The sequence below is a fragment of the Centroberyx affinis genome, unplaced genomic scaffold (assembly GCF_046629955.1).
Source record: "Centroberyx affinis isolate AG114_WGS23_722 - 3 ecotype Tasmania unplaced genomic scaffold, CSIRO-AGI_Caff_v1 ptg003148l_1, whole genome shotgun sequence".
Classification (NCBI taxonomy): Eukaryota; Metazoa; Chordata; class Actinopteri; order Beryciformes; family Berycidae; genus Centroberyx; species Centroberyx affinis.
This window is the reverse complement of record NW_027281207.1, coordinates 1,489-20,599: the sequence shown is the minus strand read 5'-3', so window position 1 is coordinate 20,599 and position 19,111 is coordinate 1,489. Positions and strand designations below refer to the sequence as shown.

General features: G+C 43.6%; 3 protein-coding genes across 3 annotated transcripts; all 3 read right to left on the bottom strand.

Annotated features, from left to right (window-relative positions):
- Positions 1 to 4,708: 4,708 nt before the first annotated feature.
- On the bottom strand, positions 4,709 to 7,371 carry LOC139659583 (zinc finger protein 224-like). The gene is made up of 3 exons (XM_071537893.1): positions 7,180 to 7,371; positions 6,293 to 6,398; positions 4,709 to 5,892 (listed from the first exon to the last, which is right to left on the bottom strand). The coding sequence occupies exons 1-3, from the start codon at positions 7,324 to 7,326 to the stop codon at positions 4,709 to 4,711; spliced, it is 1,437 nt and encodes a 478-aa protein (XP_071393994.1). The 5' UTR covers positions 7,327 to 7,371.
- Positions 7,372 to 9,156: 1,785 nt separating this feature from the next.
- Positions 9,157 to 14,209, bottom strand: LOC139659582 (zinc finger protein 98-like). Its single transcript, XM_071537892.1, has 5 exons — positions 14,182 to 14,209; positions 14,024 to 14,079; positions 13,878 to 13,932; positions 11,616 to 13,039; positions 9,157 to 9,351 (listed from the first exon to the last, which is right to left on the bottom strand). The coding sequence occupies exons 1-4, from the start codon at positions 14,207 to 14,209 to the stop codon at positions 11,841 to 11,843; spliced, it is 1,338 nt and encodes a 445-aa protein (XP_071393993.1). The 3' UTR covers positions 9,157 to 9,351; positions 11,616 to 11,840.
- Positions 14,210 to 18,578: 4,369 nt separating this feature from the next.
- Positions 18,579 to 18,875, bottom strand: LOC139659585 (visual system homeobox 1-like). The gene has a single exon (XM_071537896.1). The coding sequence runs from the start codon at positions 18,873 to 18,875 to the stop codon at positions 18,579 to 18,581; it is 297 nt and encodes a 98-aa protein (XP_071393997.1).
- Between the last annotated feature and the right edge of the window lie 236 nt (positions 18,876 to 19,111).

Below are 19,111 nucleotides of genomic sequence, written 5' to 3'. Positions count from 1 at the left end.
TCGTTCCTTCCGCCTGCAGGAGTTACTTTCAGTTTCAGTGAGGCGAGGCTGTGACGTCAGAGGCTGAAAACCTCCAAGAAAACGAAGGAAGGAATGAAGAGATGAAGAGAAAATATAATAGGCTGATAATTTAATGAGAAAACGTCACCTCACAAAAGTGAAACTAATTATTACAGGTTTACTATTATTATTATTATGCACTTACCAGTAAATAATAAGTGTGTACTCTTATCAGACTCTCTAAATATCAGATTAAAGATGAATTATCCAAAAATTAGGATTATTCTCATTCTCATTCTCATTCCCCTGGTTAGTTTTACTCATAATCAGACTCATTAGATTTAATTAGATTAGATTTGGAATTAGATCTAAAACAGGTTTACAGTAAAACAATAAATCTGAAAAACATCTTCAGAAAAAGCTGCAGTTTATCAGTTTGGATACTGAGACAAAAAGAAACAGAAGATTTAATAAACAGTTTTAATAAACTACAAGTCAAACAGCTCAGGATTAAAACATCATGATGGATGATAAAGTGAATCCTTCTCAATTTAAGGGAAATTTATTACTGTTCATTTTTAAGTTTCATCTCAGTTTCTTCAAACATCACAGTTACTCATCGTAGTTAATTCATAACCTTAAAAACTGACTTTATTCACATAATAAAGATATGAAGTGAGTGTGTGCTGCCCCCTGCAGGTCAGACTGACTGCAGATCAGACAGAAAATTAAATCTTCATCTCATCTGGATTATCTGACAGTTTGTTTTTATGTTTTAATGTTTTTTCATATTTTAATGTTTTTCATTTTCACACCCAGCTGCAGATTGGATTATTGTTTCTCAGGCAAAGAACAGAGTTATGATCATCTGGATTAGATGAGAAAGCGCACACACACACACACACACACACACACACTCACACACAATAAACACACAATCGCACACAGACACAAACAATAACACACACACACACACACACACACACACACACACACACTCACACACAATAAACACACAATCGCACACAGACACAAACAATAACACACACACACACACACACACACACACACACACACACACACACACACACACACACACACAATAAACACACAATCGCACACAGACACAAACAATAACACACACACACATACACACCTGACATATACATGCAAACAAACACACACTTACACACACACTAACAAACAATAAACAGGCAATCAATCAATCAATCAATCAATCCGTCTTTATTGGCACAGCAGGTGTTTACAGATCAGAGATGCAAAGAGATGAAATAAAATAATTAAAATGAAATGATTAAATAAAATAAAGCAAAAACAAAATAAGATCAATAAAATTACATAAACTCACAAACAAACACACCCACACACAAACACACACACACACAAACACACACACACACACACACACACACACGTAAAGCTTCAACTGATCCTGGATCAGCAGAATCTCCTGCAGTTTATTCTGCTGATTTGTTGGTTTATTGTTGGTTTGCTTGTTTGTTTGTTTGCAGCTTTAAGACTTTAAGTAGATTAATGTTGTGATGTTTCACCTGCTGCTCTGCATCACTGCACTGTTTTCATCAAGAGGCTCCATTCAGGTCAGATTAGTGGAGGCATCAGAACTGACTCTGGATCAGTTAATGCTGCTGAAGCAGCGTCAGTCAAGTGTCTGTTCCTCACTGTTTTTCATTGTTTGTGTTAATCTCTCTCTCTCTCACCCCCCCCCCCCCCCCCCTCTCTCTCTGTTCATTATGAAGTGGATTCATAAAGCAGGAAGCAGATGGGAGACTGCAGACTGATTTTGTTGCAGAAAAACTTGAAATACATTTATGAAAGTTTTACTGTTTTAACTGAAATCTTCATCACAAAGTGTTTCACAGGCAGTAAAGGATGAATTAACGGACAGAGTGTTTGTTTCATGTGTTTGTACATCTGAAGCTCCACCGGCCACTTTCACTGTTTCAGATGTTTAGAAGAAAACAGCAGACCTGGAGGCTCCTCAGGGCCCCCGGGGGGCCCCCGGACCGCAGGGTGGGAAACCCCGCTGTAGAGGTTTTACATGATTAACTTCAGGTGTTGATATTTTTATAGAATTTGGAAATTAGGTTTTCAAATTGCAGGTTTGCGCTCTAGACTTTATCTCCCTGTGATGTGAACTGTCAATAAGACTCTGTTTATTTGTTTATTTTGCTGGAAACTGAAATAAACAGAAACATAGAAACATGAAATATCATCTGTTGGATGAAAAGCACGTATAGTACTGTGCTAAAGGGTTAGGCACCCTAGATTTTTTACATAAATTTTGTCTTAGATGTTTATTTGTTTTCTGCATCAGTGTGTCAGCAGACTCTGACTCTGCTCTTTATACTATTTTTTTATATTTAGAAACTTTTCATTTTATTATTTTTGAAAGCATCTTCGCTTTACATATTTTTTTTTTTTTACATGTGTCTAAGACTTTTGCACAGAGCTGTTTCTCCAAAACATCGAGCTTTAACTAGAGCCACACTGGAGGGGCCCCATGTCCCCATGTCTGGTTAATCCGGCCCTGCAATCAGACATTAGTGTCAGTGAAGTGATGAATAAACACACGGACCTCCAGTCAGAGATGAAAACATTATTATACTGTATTATACTATACTATACTGTATCTTCATATTACACATCAGTCTGATGAAGCTTACTAGAAATATATGTCTTAAAGTTTTAGTTTAATTTATTATATTCCACAGATGAACAGGAGTTTCTGTGGGTTTTTTTTGTTTTTTTCAAAGGGGCCTCAGCTTTTAACAACTTTATTTACATTTTCACGATAAAAAATATATTCAAGTTGGAATGTTACATGTACATACTGACGTAGGGCTGGGCGATAATTCAATATTATCGTTTATCGTCTTTCAGTGGAATCATATCGTGATGATATGAAGATATTTTAATATCATGACACACATTTCTGCTGTCTGAACTGATGATGACAAGCAAATTTGACCTAAAAACTCTGATAAAATGAGGTATGGTAGGAATATTATTTGAATATTTCTGTTTTGTTTGACATCACACCTAACATCACCATTCGGTTCAATGAGATGAACATTAATTTGATTATTTAACGTGATTTTGCATACATGAACCATCTGGTGATATATATTGATATCGAGAAAAATCCTTATGATTATGATATTGATTTCAACCATATCGCCCAGCCCTGATTTATCACCCACACCCCACACTGAGTTTCTGTATTTTATTCCTTTCATCTCACACAAACACCCCGAGTTTCACCGGCTGAAAACATCTGATCTAAAAACAATATCAGCTTAAAGCAGCAGCCGAGGATCAGAGACGCAATTATATGATTTATCGTCCATTAAGTGGGAATTATATGTGATTAGGCCGAGGCTGAGCAGATTAACCTCGCTGCTGAAAACACGGTTAGATATTAATGTGGATCTTAAGAAGCGAAGCGGGAGGAGAGCTGGACTTGTTTTGCTCAGCGGGTCAGACAGAAACACTTCTACTGGTTTCTACTGGTTTCTACTGGAAACCAGAAACACTCTGCTGGTTCCTGCAGACTCACTGGTTCATGACTTCTAGTGTGATTTCCATGATCAATATTCATCAGTGATCATGACAGTCTGATACTCAGTTTCCAACAGTCTGAGTTCAGTGTGAACTCAGACTGTTGGAAACTGAGTCTTTAAAGTCTGGATCAGACTCGTGCTGAAAGGATTTGTCGATTAATTTTCATTTATAATTTTGATAATCGATTAATCGTTTTAGTCGTTTATCAAGTCTGGTTGCAGCTTTACAGATTTGCTGCTTTTCTCTGTTTCACCTCATTAAATTAATACTTTGGTTTTTTTGGCTGCTGGTCAGACTGAGTAAAAATAACTGATAGATGAATCAATAATGAGAATAATGATTAGCTGCAGCTGTAGTTCAGCCTGTGTTTCTGTCAGCTGACAGTTGAGCATCAACATTGTTATTAATACTGAAGTGAAAGTGTCTCGCTGTATCTGTCACTTTGGACTTCTGTAATGAAATAAACGATATTCAGGTTATTGATCTTTCCAAAGAAACTACATTTCCCATCAGACTGTTTGACACTCAGCATTTCACCAGCTGGAAAAAAAACATTTGGAACAGATTTCCAAAAACTTTTGAGATGTTTTGACATAATTTCCCTTCACTTTTCCAAACTCCATGACTTTACCAGGTTTTCCAAAACCATGTGAACCCTGCAGGTTAAACCAGAGAACCAGGACCAGGACCAGGACCAGGACCAGGACCAGGCTGAGCTGTGGGACAGCAAGGTGAAGAACATAAAATAAAATAAAATGCAGTGTGGAAATGATCTGATGATCAAAAATATTTTATTCTTAAAGATTGTAATGATAAACAAAACTTCAGACTCTACAGGTTTTGCAGCGAGAACAAAATCTTCAGCAGAAAAAACTCAGGATTCCAACCTGTGTACAAAATAAAATACTTCAGTTCAGTTCAGTTCAGTTCAGTTCAGTTCAGTTCAGTTCAGTTCAGTTCAGTGTGATTCAGATCAGATTGCTCTGTTCTCCTCTGCCAGCAGGACGGACCGAGGTGAAACAAAACCTCTTCCTGTTGAAGATCCAGCTCCTGACCTCTGACCCTGAGAGCAGCCTACAGGACGTAACAGCTGACTGACCTGAGATCAGCTGACAGAAGCCTCTAACGCCTCGTCTGTTTCTCTCAGTTTGTGTTTCAGGTGGATTTTCTCGTGAGTCTTCAGGAAGTCCAGCAGTCTGAAGCGTTTCCCGCAGGCGGAGCAGCTGAAGGGCGTTTCTCCGGTGTGGATGCTGCCGTGTCGGGACAGGTTGCTCGCCGTGATGAAGGTCGCTCCGCAGACGCCGCAGACGAACGGCCCGCCGCCCGGCCGGCCGCCGCCCCCCGGCCCCTCGCTCCTCGGCTCCTCGCTCCCCTCGCCCCGTGGCTCCTCGCCCCGCGGCCCCTCGCTCCCCTCGCCCCGCGGCCCCTGGAGGCTGCCGCCCCGCCGCTTCCCGCCGTGAGTCCGCTTCCTGTGCAGCTTCAGCAGCGAGGGGTAGAGGAACTTCTTCCCGCAGCCGGAGACGTCGCAGCCGTACTTCTTCTGCGCCCGCCGGGCGTCTCCGGGCGGCAGGTCCTCGGCGTGTTTGTTGATCATGTGATGCTTCAGGTTCCTGAAGCTCTTGCCGCAGGCGGGGCAGAGCTGGCGCTCGGCGGCGTGCGCGGCCCGGTGGCTCCGCAGCCCCTCGGCCTGCGTGAAGCCTTTACCGCAGGCGTCGCAGCGGAACGGCCGCTCCGCCCGGTGCACCAGCTTGTGGCGCGTCAGGTGACCCGCCTGGTAGAAGGCGTTGCCGCAGACGTCGCAGACGAACGACTTGGCGGCGTGCGTCTGCCGGTGCGTCTTCAGCTGGCTCACGGTGACGTAGGCTTTGCCGCACGTCTCGCAGCGGAAGGCGCGCTCGCCGCGGTGCAGCCGGTGGTGCCGGTCCCGGTGCGGCTTGTGGCTGAAGGTTTTGTCGCAGTAGTCGCAGGCGTGCGGCCGCTCCACGGCGCCGTGGACGTGGCGCTGGTGATCCCGCAGGTCGACCGCGGCGGAGAAAAGCGCGCCGCAGTACCGGCACACGTGTCGCGCTCCGGAGGACTCGGCGATGAGGATTTCGTCCTCGGCGGCCTTCGTCTTCCTCGTCTTCGCGCCCCCCCCCGCGCCGCGGTCCCTCCGCCCGGCGCCGGGCGGCGGCGCGGCGGAGCGGACGTAGCGGTGGTCGAGGTCGACGGCCGGGCCGAGCGGCGGAGACTCGTCTTCGCTGAGCGGAGCGGTGAAGTCCGTCTCACACAGAGACACCGAGCTCGAGTCTGAGAGCAGAAAGTAAAGATAAAGATTCTGACAGAAGACAAACTAAACTAAACAGAAACACATCGGACACGTCGCCACATAACAATTTATGTAAAAGGCTGAAGTAACTAGTTACATTTACTCAAGTTACTGTAACTGAGTTGCTTTTTTGTGTCGGATACTTGTAGCTTACTTTGAACATTTTCTAAAGTCAGTAATTTTACTTTTACTTAAGTATGTTTCTACTGAAGTATTGTAAGTCAGTACACAAGTAATTGTAATTGTGAAAGTATAAGTGAAAATATAAAAAAAATCAATCACAAATGAGAGTGTGAGGAAGATGATTGTGAGGAAAACTAATCTGTGAACCAGCAGCTTGTTACAGGATTCAGTGTTATTTGTTATTTGTGTTGAACTGACCGACGGTCTGAGGATCTCCAGCCGGACTCAGCAGATCTCTGATCAGATTCATGATCGAGTCTGAAGCCTCGATGCATTTGATCTTCACCAGAGTCTCCAGCTTCCCCTGAAACAGGAAATCAAACTTCAGTCATTTATTCAGCAGAAACAGCAGGAGGAGCAGAAAGTGAGAAGAGAATCTGCAGGAGCATTAAAACTCCTGACCGGTCCAAGTGATTTAACTCAGTGATGAAATGCTGTTCAACCTGATGATAATAATAATAATAATAATAATAACGATAATGATAATCTTTATTGATTTAAATCAAAGTTGCAAAGTAAAGAATGTTACTCAGTGTTATAATGGCCCATGTTGCTGAAGCTACTTACCATTTACGTTTAACTGAAACTTCTGTCTACTTTAGCCTAAAAATGGTATTTATTGGACTCTTTGTCCAATAAATACCATTATACCAAGTTTGTTGTTGTCCAACAGGTTAATTTTATATGGATTGTTTTCTATCAGACCTGATGTCTATACAATATTCTGTTTTACCCCTGCAGTATTTAAGTGGCCATTTCAAACCTCTAAAATTAAATGACACTTCTTTACTCTCACACGGACTCTTCTATGGTTTTCTTGTGTATAAATATACCATTTATGTATCAGCAATAATTGTGTTTTAGCGAGAAAAAGAATTGGGAAACTAAATTGTAACGGTAAACTTTGAGTTATGCTTTGACACAGGAGAAAGAGCCATGGCACTGCAGACAAAGCAGAGGGTAAAAATACTATTTTGACGAATAGGTACATAAAAAGTTTACTCCGGGCTTTTATTTTGAAGTTAACCGGAAGTGCCGGCATAGCTAACTCGCTCAGCTGAAGCTAAGCTAATGTTTTCTCTCACCTCTTTTTCGCCGTTACTTGCGCCGTCGTCGTGAACCGCAGCGCTGACCTTGATCTCCGCTACCACAGCCGCAGCCAGGCGGTTCATCACGGACTGCAGCTGGCGGTTAAACCCGTCCAGGTCCAGGTCCAGGTCCAGACTGAGCATCGTTACATCAGAGCTAGCTGCTAACAGGAAACACACCGCTATTCACCATTCCTGCTTCCGCTATTTACGGAACGACGCACGGCTGGAGCGACCTGCTGCGTTCACGTGCTCCGGGAATTCTGCCTTCACACGTGACATCATTTTCCGAACCAAATAGAGAATTCCGGATCCCGCCAAAGTGACAAATGAAGTTAAAGTTTAAAGCCTTTACCTGCGTCCAACACTAATACTGTCTCTAATAACACTGACAGTTTCTGCTTTCAGATTCCTCTATTCTGCTTTTCTTTAGACGAGTTGATTATGATGAAAACAATTTTTAAAAAAATCTCGTAGCGACACAACATCCACACCATGGTTGTTAGAAAAATTGTTTTTAAATTTCAGTAACATGTTAAAATACATAATAACGTCATGTAATTTCTACTGATATTATGTCATCTATTTTATGAACAGAATAACTGGCAAACAGGATCCAAAAATCACATTCAGTGTCACGATAGGAGAAAAGAAAATATGGATCCAGATAGAATCTGAAAGCCCCGACATGAAGACAGCTGACTGGACTACAACTGAACGAGCGTCCAGACTCCATGACTGTAGTTTTCTGTAGACGGTTTCTCCTAACACACATGAACCGAGTGATGAAACATCTGACTTTCTGTTTTACACCAAACCAAACACTACAAACCAAAAATCAGTAGTGGAAAGTAACTAAGTACATTTACTCAATTACTGTACTTAAGTACAATTTTGAGGTACTTGTACTTTGAGTATTTCCATTTTATGCTACTTTGTACTTATACTCCACTACATTTTAGAGGGAAATATTGTACTTTTTACTCCATTACATTTATTTCACAGTTATAGTGACTAGTTACTTTTCAGATCAATATTTTATATTTAAAACATTTGATCATCTTTATAAAATAACTAAGACTACCCAAAAGTATAGCTAAATTGTTAAGATTAGCTTCACGTTGACAACTTTAAAATGCTGCTTACATGTACATGTATGTCAATAAATCAGTATTAATATTCCAATAATTTATGAAAAATATAACTCTCTAAATGGGGACAGTTTGCATAATGAGTACGTTTACTTTGATACTCTAAGTACATTTTGCTGCCAATACTTATGTACTTTTACTTAAGTAAGATTTTGAATGCAGGACTTTTACTTGTAATGGAGTATCTTTACATTGTTGTATTGGTACTTTTACTGAAGTAAAACATCTCAGTACTTCTTCCAGCACTGCCAAAAATCTATGATGTTGGAAAAACAAATTACAAATTGAAATGGCAAGCAGCACATGAAACCTTTATTGATCTACCAGTTTTGATAAGCCTTTTCTTTCAAAACACAGTTCAGGCAGTAAAGCCTAAATATGAAAACTGAATAGTGAAGAATAAGTTCATCTGGCAGTTAAAACTGGCCATGTTGCCTCTTGTCAAAATGAAAAGATTGATTGAAAAATAGTTTTTGATTGCATATTGTTGAAGTGATGGTGTTGAAGTGATGGTGTAGAAGTGATGGTGTAGAAGTGATGGTGTTGAAGTGATGGTGTTGAAGTGATGGTGTTGAAGTGATGGTGTTGAAGTGATGGTGTAGAAGTGATGGTGTTGAAGTGATGGTGTAGAATTGATGGTGTTGAAGTGATGGTGTTGAAGTGATGGTGTAGAAGTGATGGTGTTGAAGTGATGGTGTAGAATTGATGGTGTTGAAGTGATGGTGTAGAAGTGATGGTGTTGAAGTGATGGTGCTGAAGTGATGGTGTTGAAGTGATGGTGCTGAAGTGATGGTGTTGAAGTGATGGTGTAGAAGTGATGGTGTTGAAGTGATGGTGTAGTGGTGATGGTGTAGAAGTGATGGTGTTGAAGTGATGGTGTTGAAGTGATGGTGTAGAAGTGATGGTGTAGAAGTGATGGTGTTGAAGTGATGGTGTTGTGGTGAGTGACCAGACCAGAGGAGGAAGACGATTCCTCTGGAGGACCAGAAGAAGAATCTTCACTGATGAACCGCTGCTGCTGTAAAGCAATAAAATACGTCAAATTTAAATCACACCTCCGGCCTTTTCTGAACTGGACTCCATTTTCCATCACATCAATCGATTCTGATCAATTTCTTATCGGTTGCTTCGCTGTAGATCTATAGATCTGCTGAAGTCTAGCTGCAGCTCTCAGTCCGGTCCCAACAGGCCAATGGACTCTCCAAAAACCAACCTAACCAACCTAAACCCCCAAAGCAAGTCTTTTTCCCGCAGTGCAGCCGAGGGCATCGGGAGCCAAATTCAGGTCAGTCAGTCAGTCACTTGTCACTTGTCGCCCTGCTCAGATTACAGGAGTTTTTCGCCGATTTATTCCCGATTCGTCCCTCCCGACAATCGGAGAGAAATCTGGACCTGAGTCTCGGTCGGAACCGAAGTTCAGCGCAGAATATCTGGAGCTGTGAGCTGAGTCCAGATCAGATCTGACGCATCGGAGCCGCCCCGATAATTTCTAACCTGTTTGATATTTGCGAGTATCTGCACGATGACATCACTTCATTATGCCTTTCAACATTGGACAATACAACTTTAACGTCCCGGCCGGGACAGCTGACGGTGTTGCCTAGCAACAGTAAACCTTTTAGCACTAGGCTAGCGATAGCGTACCAACGTTATAACGAACAGATATTAAAACTGACGGTTAAATTCTCACCTCCGGTCCTCCGGAGCGGACAGCCCGCTTTATGTCTGTCTCTCCAGACATTTCCTCATCCAAATTCGTCTGGTCTTTCTCTTTTCTTTGGCAAACTACTGAACACCAGAGCAGCTGTTCAGCCTCCATGTCTGGAAACATCTGCCTCCTGCCTCTCCATGGTCACGTGACTCCGTCAGGCAAGATAATCTTAATAATATCTTGTAGTGTGTGATGCACCGTCATGTTCTAAACTTGTAGTGTGAGCTTGTTTGCGATTTGAGATCGGTTAAGTTTCTCCTTATGTGCGTGATGCAACCCGATTTCAAAATCAGTTAGGATTTTAAAACTCCTGTAATCTGAGCCCAGCTTTAGTGAGATGATGCACTTCATGAGTTGGCCTCTAGAGGCCGTCTTTGACTATCAGATGCAGTGTTTCCCATACAGAGGCACAAAATAAATAGTTGGTCAGTGTATAAAAATGGATCTAAATGGATCTCTGATGTGTCTGATGTCACATCCTGTCTGTCATGTGAGAAGCAGACAGCAGACCAGCAGCAGTGAACTCAATCCAGAGTCTCCTGTGAAAACAAAAGTGAAACTTAACATCCCACACTGCTCCAAACTCTCCTGTGTTAGCAACGAGGTTTGTAGACAGTAGGGCTGAACAATTAATTGAAAATTTATCAAAATCGAAATATGGCCTACTGCAATTTTCAAATCGCAGGAGGCGCAATATTTGTTAAAGGTGAAATGTGTCAAAACAGCATTTTAAAGTAAATATTGTGGTGCTGCAGAGATGTCCTGGCCTACACATCATATTCTACAGACTTAAGAAAACATCTTTGTTTGGTACAGATCCCCGCAAAAATCACACCATAATCATTTTAATATGTTTTTCAAAGAAAATGAGAATAATGATGTAAAAATGATCATTCCCTCTAATATCGCAAATCATATCGCAATTGCAATATCAGTCAAAATAATCACAATTAGATATTTTTTCAAAATCGTTCAGCCCTAGTAGACAGTAACTCGTCTTCTGCTGCTCTACAAACCTTAACAGTAGGTAACGCGGTTACCTTTGGGATGTTTAAGTAACGTTAGTGGAATTCTGTAATTCAACCGTACTGCAGTGGTTCAGTTGAATATGCGCCGTGGGCCTGCACAGGATCTTTGCATGTTTAACACTGTGACACTCACTCTAATGATACATGTATGCATTTAATTTTCAGTTCACCCCTGACCTGACACCCTTCACTGTTTCACTGCTGCACACAGCGGAGCATGCAGACAGGAACAAGGAAGAGCTCCAGCAACAGTCAGGTGACATCAAACCTGCAGGAGAAAGATCTGACTGCAGATCTGTGTACCAACATGTCTCATTACAGTCAGTGTCAATATGTTGAAGAAGACTTTGCTTTGGCTGCTTTTAGGGCAGATTTTTGGAGCGTCCATTAACCTGGACTGGACTGGACTGGACTGGACTGGAGAGGTGTACCCAGGCAAGCAAGACATCATCAATGGATCACATTTTGGTCAGAATCGATCAGTATGATGAAAAAAGAAGGGGAAGTAGGGGCCGTCCTGGCTCAGCTAGCTAAGGCACGTACCATGTGACTGTGAAGTCCTCGGTTTGAATCCGGCCTGTGACTTTTGTCACGTTGTCTCCGTCTGTCTCTCCTAATGTTTCCTGTCTCTCTCCATTTCAAACTATCTAATGAAGACCAAATGCCCCCAAATGCAATCCAAGGGTTCCAGGTTGAAAACGTCCGGAGCTTTGCTTTAAAAGCAGTATAATCTCCTGGGTGCTGAGACTGATAAGCGGTCTCCAGGTCCTACAGGCTGCAGTCGGCCTCGGCGGCGGAGCTCAGCTGCCTGCGGTGGGCTTTGGTCTGCTGGTGAGCCTTCAGGAAGCTCAGCAGGCGGAACCGCTTGCCGCAGTCCTGGCAGCCGTACGGCGTTTCCCCGGTGTGGATGCTGCGGTGCCGCATGAAGCTGGTGGAGGTGTTGAAGCTCTTGGAGCAGAGGCCGCAGCTGTAGGGCTTCTCCCCGGTGTGAGTGTACCGGTGGTCCCGCAGCGTCTCCTTCAGCCGGTAGCTCTTGCCGCAGATGTCGCAGTGGAACGGCTTCTCGCCCGTGTGGCTCCTCTTGTGCACCTTGTACTGCGACGGGTTCGGGAACTTCTTCCCGCACACTTCGCAGGAGACGATGCTGTCGGCGGCCGGCAGCTGCTCGGCGGGAAGCTCGTGGGAGTGTCTGCTGATCATGTGGTTCTTCAGGCAGCGGTAGCTCTTGCCGCAGATGGAGCAGAGCTGCCGGTCCCCGGTGTGGACGGCCCGGTGGCTCTTCAGGTTCTCGGCCTGCGTGAAGCCCTTCCCGCAGGTGGAGCAGCGGTACGGCCGCACCTCCCGGTGCACGTGTTTGTGGCGCGTCAGGTGGCAGGCGTGGAAGAAGCTTTTCCCGCACACGTCGCAGATGAACGTCTTGTCGAAGTGCGTCAGCCGGTGCGTCTTCAGGATGCTGACGCAGGAGTATCCCTTACCGCAGATGTCGCAGTGGCAGGTCTTCTCTCCGGTGTGCCGGGCCTTGACGTGCAGGTTGCGATGCGCTTTGTGGCTGAAGCTTTTCTGGCAGTACTCGCAGCTGTACGGCAGCAGCCGGTGCGTCTTGATCTCGTGTTCCCGCAGCTTCAGGACGCCGGTGAAGAGAATCCCGCAGACGCCGCAGACCGGGTGAGCTTTCCTCTGGTGGTCTGCGAGCCGCTGGGCGCTCGGGAACAGCATGCCGCACCGCTCGCACTCCTGCTGACATTCTGTTTTCTCTGCGGTCGCCGCGTTCGCGTCTTTCTTCTTCCTCCGTCCGCCTCGCCGCTTCCTGCTGCGGGCCGCAGAGCCGCCGCTCTCCGCTGCTGAGGCTGAGGCTGAGGCCGGGGGGGGCGAGGAGGGCCGGGCGTACTCATGGTCCAGGCAGTCAGCAGGGGGGGGCGGAGCCTCAGCATGGCCCTCTGAGGCGGTGGAGCCGCTTTTATTTAAACCTGTGAGGAGAACAGATAACACAGGTTATCAACTTAAAGGACCATACTGGTGTTTTTTGGCCCGTTTACTACAATTCACATATATTTGACATTACTATGAACCATTTTCCAAAGCATTCCATACTTGTTCAGATTTTTGAATGGGTTTTTTTTGTCCCAGTCAGCCATTTTTTTCCATTCATTTCCATACAAAAAACAACTTTAAACTTGCTTGAGATGGGTAATCCACCACAGTGAACATCCTGTCAGGGTTTATTTGTGTCCATGTTACTTTATTGTTGTGTGGTAACTTAGTTTAATGCCTGCATTGATTGAAGTCCAACGTCTTCTGGTGGGTTCACATGCTGGTGGGAAGCTCCGATATCCGGGACTTCAAAGTCGGCCGCCAAACAGCGTCGCATTCAGGTGACATTTGGTCGCAAAATCAAACCCAGAAAATAAACGATAAGCAAACATGGATGTCGATAGCACAATTGCAGGAATTCCACAATTTCCATGCAGAGACACACATCCACACAACAGAATGTACGTCTCCGCCACAAAATAGTCCCTGAAGAAAAAATTGTTTTACGAACTAAATTGAAACATCCATGACTTCTAAACCTGGCCACGAATGTTAGCCGGAGCAGCAGAGAATTTTAAGGAAAGTTTATCACCTGAACGTTTGAATTGAAATAAATAGGGAAATCGAGTAAACATTAAAACAGCTAAAAATGTGTGGTATGCTTTGGAAAATGGTCAGTGGTAATGTAAAATATGAGTGCAGTGTGGTAAATGGAACTAAAGGAGCGGTTACCAAGCATCCATGTTTTCTCCGTCGGTTCTCAGTTCCACTCACCGTTCTCACTGTTCTCCAGAGACAGCAGCGGATACTTGGAGTCGATCACAGCACTCTGAAGAAAAGCAGAACAGAACGTCCATGTTCAGATTTCAAGGAGTTAAATTCTGTCAGACAGCAGAGACTGTGTGGATTCACTCACTGACCCCGTAAACCAGGATGTACGTCTGCTCCTCGGGGGGGTGCAGGCTGGCTTCTTCACCTGAAGACACACACACACACACACACACACAGAAAACACTGTGTTATACCCCTCACTTGAACCAAATAACGGAATTGTATCCAATTCCGGCCACTCGGTCACTCGTGTAATTTCTGGTGTTTACCGGCATTTTTATACGGAGTTCCCAACCAAAAGCTAAGTGACATAAATTCATACACATTTCAGAAGCTAGGAAATTCATACACATTTCAGAAGCTAGGTATCAAATTTCATAAACATCTATACACATTTAAGCATATAAAACACTAAGTTACCGACTTAGTCACGAACAAGAAGCGGGAAGCCTTAAATCCCACTTTGGGCGACAGTTACTTCATGTAGAGAATCTGTATCGGCTGATAAATGGAAAAATAAGAGCTTTGAGTACAGAGCCTGCACTTCTTACAAGTATCTGTAACACTGTGAAGGTACAGGAAGGGTTAATAAAGGGTTAATATCGAGTATATAAATACACCGACACGGACGAAAGTAAGTGTCCGGAATTGTATTCAAATTTTGAATCTCAAAAATAGGTGCGCTATCATCCATCTGCAGGGACTGGAAGAAAATCAATTACAAGTTATGGTAAAAGCGATATTAAACTTAAAAAAAGACAGATGGAGGATTGTTAATTTATGAGAAACTTCAGCGAAAACAGTACAGGATGAAATATGTTGGTATATGATTGTGATTTTTTTGGTCATATGCTGGATGCCCTGATGTTAGCTGATAAGAGTCAATGCAAAACTTCAGAAACGTTCATTTGAAAGCTACATGTAATTCTCTGGAGCCTCTGCCTTGTGCTTCTTACCTCCTGCTGGCTGTGGCTCCTGTGCAGCTTCACTGCTCTCCTCAGGCTGAGGCACAGGGACTCTGCTCTCCTCAGGCTGAGGCACAGGGACTCTGCTCTCCTCAGGCTGAGGCACAGGGACTCTGCTCTCCTCAGGCTGAGGCACAGGGACTCTGCTCTCCTCAGGCTGAGGCACAGGGACTCTGCTCTCCTCAGGCTGAGGCACAGGGACTCTGCTCTCCTCAGGCTGAGGCACAGGGACTCTGCTCTCCTCAGGCTGAGGTACAGGGACTCTGCTCTCCTCAGGCTGAGGCACAGGGACTCTGCTCTCCTCAGGCTGAGGCACAGGGACTCTGCTCTCAGGCTCCTCTTGGCTTCCAGCTGCCAACTCAACAACCTTCAGGATCTTGTCGATGGCGTCGACACACAAATCATCCACAAGAGCGTCCAGTCCTTCCTGAGAGAATGGGGAAAATGCATTCCGAGTGAATTAATTTGAAACAGTTCCACTAATATTAAATGACTCTTTAATTAGTCTTTGCATGACGAAAACATCATGCAAAACTTTATTCAAATATCTGGCAATTTCATGTTGTTTTCCTTATTTTCAAAACATACAGACTTTGAAGAACACACAACTTTTTGCAAATCGGTAGGAGCCCATGGTAAATATGGCACACCGTTACATCCTATACACCAGTGGTTCTCAACGTGGGGTCCGGGGACCACCAGGGGTCCTTGAGGTGGTTACAGGGGGTCCCCAGTAAATTGGTGAAGTGTTAAACTTCACCATTAACGTACTTCATTTACAAGAAGTTAACACAAGTAGAGAATGTAGAAGAATGACTATTTTGATCTTAGTTTCACTGTTATCTCTCTGCCTACAGTACATATAGTCATGGAATTCTGCACTAAATCATATCTATAACAATAAAAAATATTCTCAGATTTGCGTCCGAGAGACAAAATCTGTTCAAATGGGGGTCCGTGGCACTAATGTGTACTGAATTAGGGGTCCTTGATATGAAAAAGGTTGAGAATCACTGCTATACACCAACCTGCTCTTACTTCAATACAATTTCAACCTTTAGTGTTAGTTCACCTACTATCCCCATAATCACCTTCTACCAAATTAGAGATTTTATAGAAATAAAACTGCTGCCTGGTGGATTATATATATGCCGAATTAACCAGAAGACCTAAGCATACCGTCACACATATTCGACCATGTACTACAAGATGTATACGTTTGCTGATTAGCAAGGAAACTTTAAATGGCCAGCTTTTTTAATGGACTTTGGCGTGGCCGTATCAAGACTAGGAATATAAAGTCAGCCTGCCTCTTGTTTGCATCAGTTAACTTATGTGAACACTTGAGAAACGCTAAGCTAACGCGACAATTCATGTGACTTTGGTTGCACCCAAATTATCTTCCTCTAGCAGACTTTTTCATTTCATTTCATTCCGCAGGCAGCTTCAGGTCAGTCAGGCTGGCCGGAGCTGAAGGGGTTAACTTTAGCTAAAGTAACATGACATCTGGCTAAAGTTAGCGCGTTAGCTTACCTCGTTTCCCTGAGTCTGTTTATTCAAAGTGACTTTCTCCGCTGCGGTAAAAATCTCTGTCACCACCGACTTCGCCAGGTTATTGACGATGGATGTAACTTCAACCTTAAAGGAGATTAAATCAAGCATGTTTAGGAGTTACTGGACTAAGCTAACTAGTAAGCAGCTAGCTAACTAGCCTAGCAAACAAACTGCCAAAGGAAGTGACGTAGGGAAAGGACGTGACGCGGCACATTTCTCATCCAATGGCGAACACGATAAACCAGCAGCACAAGATCATCCATTTAATCCATTTTAAATCTCTAGATAATCATCATCATCATCATCATCATTTATCATAATCAAAATGTCTCATTAGAATCAGTTCAGGTTCAGGTCTTCCCATAGACAACCAGTGTAGTATTGATCAATTCTACAGTCAGTATGTGACCAAACAAGCTTCATCACATCCATCATTGACTGGACAGTATCAGGATCATGAGAACAGCCACATATGTAATATTGTCAGTCTGTGTTGCTATAAGAGTTCAGCTGACGCTCTGCTGCTCTAAACCAAATCTAAACCAGATATAAGATATTCATTTTCCCATGATGTCACATACGTTTCCTACCAGTATGATGTTTTACCACACACACAGCTCAGTGGCTGCTGCTGTCATTTGATTATAATCACCTGTTAATTTATTAGAATCAGCTGTTATTTTCTTACCAAGATGGCCGTGCTGATGGTATGTCATTTCGGCTGCTGCACAGCGCTGCTGTCACATGCTATTTTGTCAGAAAATCAAACCTGGAAGGATCACATGGGTCCTATGAAACATGTTTTATGCTTATAAAACCCTTTAAACCTCACTGGATAAACTCTGAAATGTGGTCAAGCTAAAAACAAGACTTTTTTCCTCAGTTCCTGAAAAGTTGATATTTTGGAGATACGAGATTTTCACCTGACAGCAAAGATGTCCAGGAGTTTGATGAGTCTGGTCAATGCTTAGGCAGTCTGATTAATTATATCTGAATTAGTTAAATTGAAATGAAATTAATCCACAGTGTTTGTACTGTACCGAACGACCAAAATAAAAGTCACAAACGATTCCAAAAATACTTTGTTTTTATTAACAACCTGCTGATGCTGTAGATAAATGTCATAATAAACAGAATTTTTTAAATATTACATTTGAATTACATTCATTCACAGTGCTTCAGTCAGGAGGAGCGGGCGCTGCATCAGAAAACAGCAAAGTTTTCATTTAACTTCAAATCAACACCGAGCTGCAAGTTTCAGTCCAGCAGAGAAAAGTTAAAGGTTCCATATGATTCAGTTCATCTCTCCTCTGTCTCAGGATCAGAATAAAGTTCTTCATGATGTTCTGCAGATAAATGTAGTTTAGTTCAAAGTTGAACTGAATGAATGTGCAGACTGAGTCATCACAATACTGGCTCCTGATTGGCCGACAGCAGCGGCTCCTCTAATTCAAATGAGGTAAACCTGCTGAGTGGAGGCTTTCAGTTCAGATGCTGCAGACTGGACCCTGATTGGACGGATTTCAGTCAGTCTTTAGTGAGGGAGCCAATCAGGAGCGAGTCCAGCTGTGATGCGTTTCCTGGAGTCAGACTGAAACGGACTGGAGGAAAGGACGGAGTTCTGAAAAAACTTTACAGTGAACCACTCAAACAAAATCAAATTTAAACAATGTCTTCATTAAACATTTTTGATCATATCTGTATAGAAACAGAGGAAATTTGAATTCCTATAATATGGGACCTTTAACACTTCAGAGAGTTTTGACCTCTCCACCAACACCAGTCAACTCCAAATAATTACCAACACTTATTAACAGTGGAAAACTGAGCTGTAAGAAACATATTTGCTTCTTGATTGATTTCCATCTTGTGACAGACGGTCGTACCATAACAGAATCAAACAAACGCAACAGGAATAAAACATTAAATACTCTCTTATATTCCAAAAAAAACAAAACAAGGATATAAAACATACTTTCAAATACAATAATGAACAGAAAAAAAGACAACAGATACATAATGTACATCCCTACTCAGAAAAACAGGGGCAGTTCGTTCGTTCTTTCGTTCTTTTGCACATCTTTGGAAAAGACTCGTCTCTCTGTCCGATTCCTTTCTCTCGGCTTCAGCTCTGCTCGTCCGACTCGCTGCCGGTGCGTCTCTGGGCCGAGCCGGGCCTCAGCGGGACGTCCTGCTGCTTGGAGGTGCTGGACAGGTCGATGGCCATGTCCTCCTCCTCCTCCTCCCCCTCCTCCACCTCCTCCTCCTCCATGCCCCCGGCGGCCTCCCGGGACTTGGAGGACCAGGCCGAGTCCCTGCCGTCCCGCCCCCCCCGCTCCCGCTCCTCGCAGAAGGGCTCGGACTGGCCCGACTCCGGCGTCCCGGGACACTTCTTGGTCATTTCCAGAGACTTCTTGTGCATTCCTGAGAGGAGAGAGAGAGAGAGAGAGAGAGAGAGAGAGAGAGAGAGAGAGAGGGAGAGAGAGAGAGAGAGAGAGTCAGCCAGGTTCACGTCAGCAGAGTGAGGCGACAGGATGCAGGTCTGAAGTCAGTTCTTAGGAAAAAGAACTGTAGAATAATACAAATTCACAGAAAAACTATACATAGGCATAGCATAGGTTATAACAATTTTATATACGGGTCCTATTTCCAGGGTCT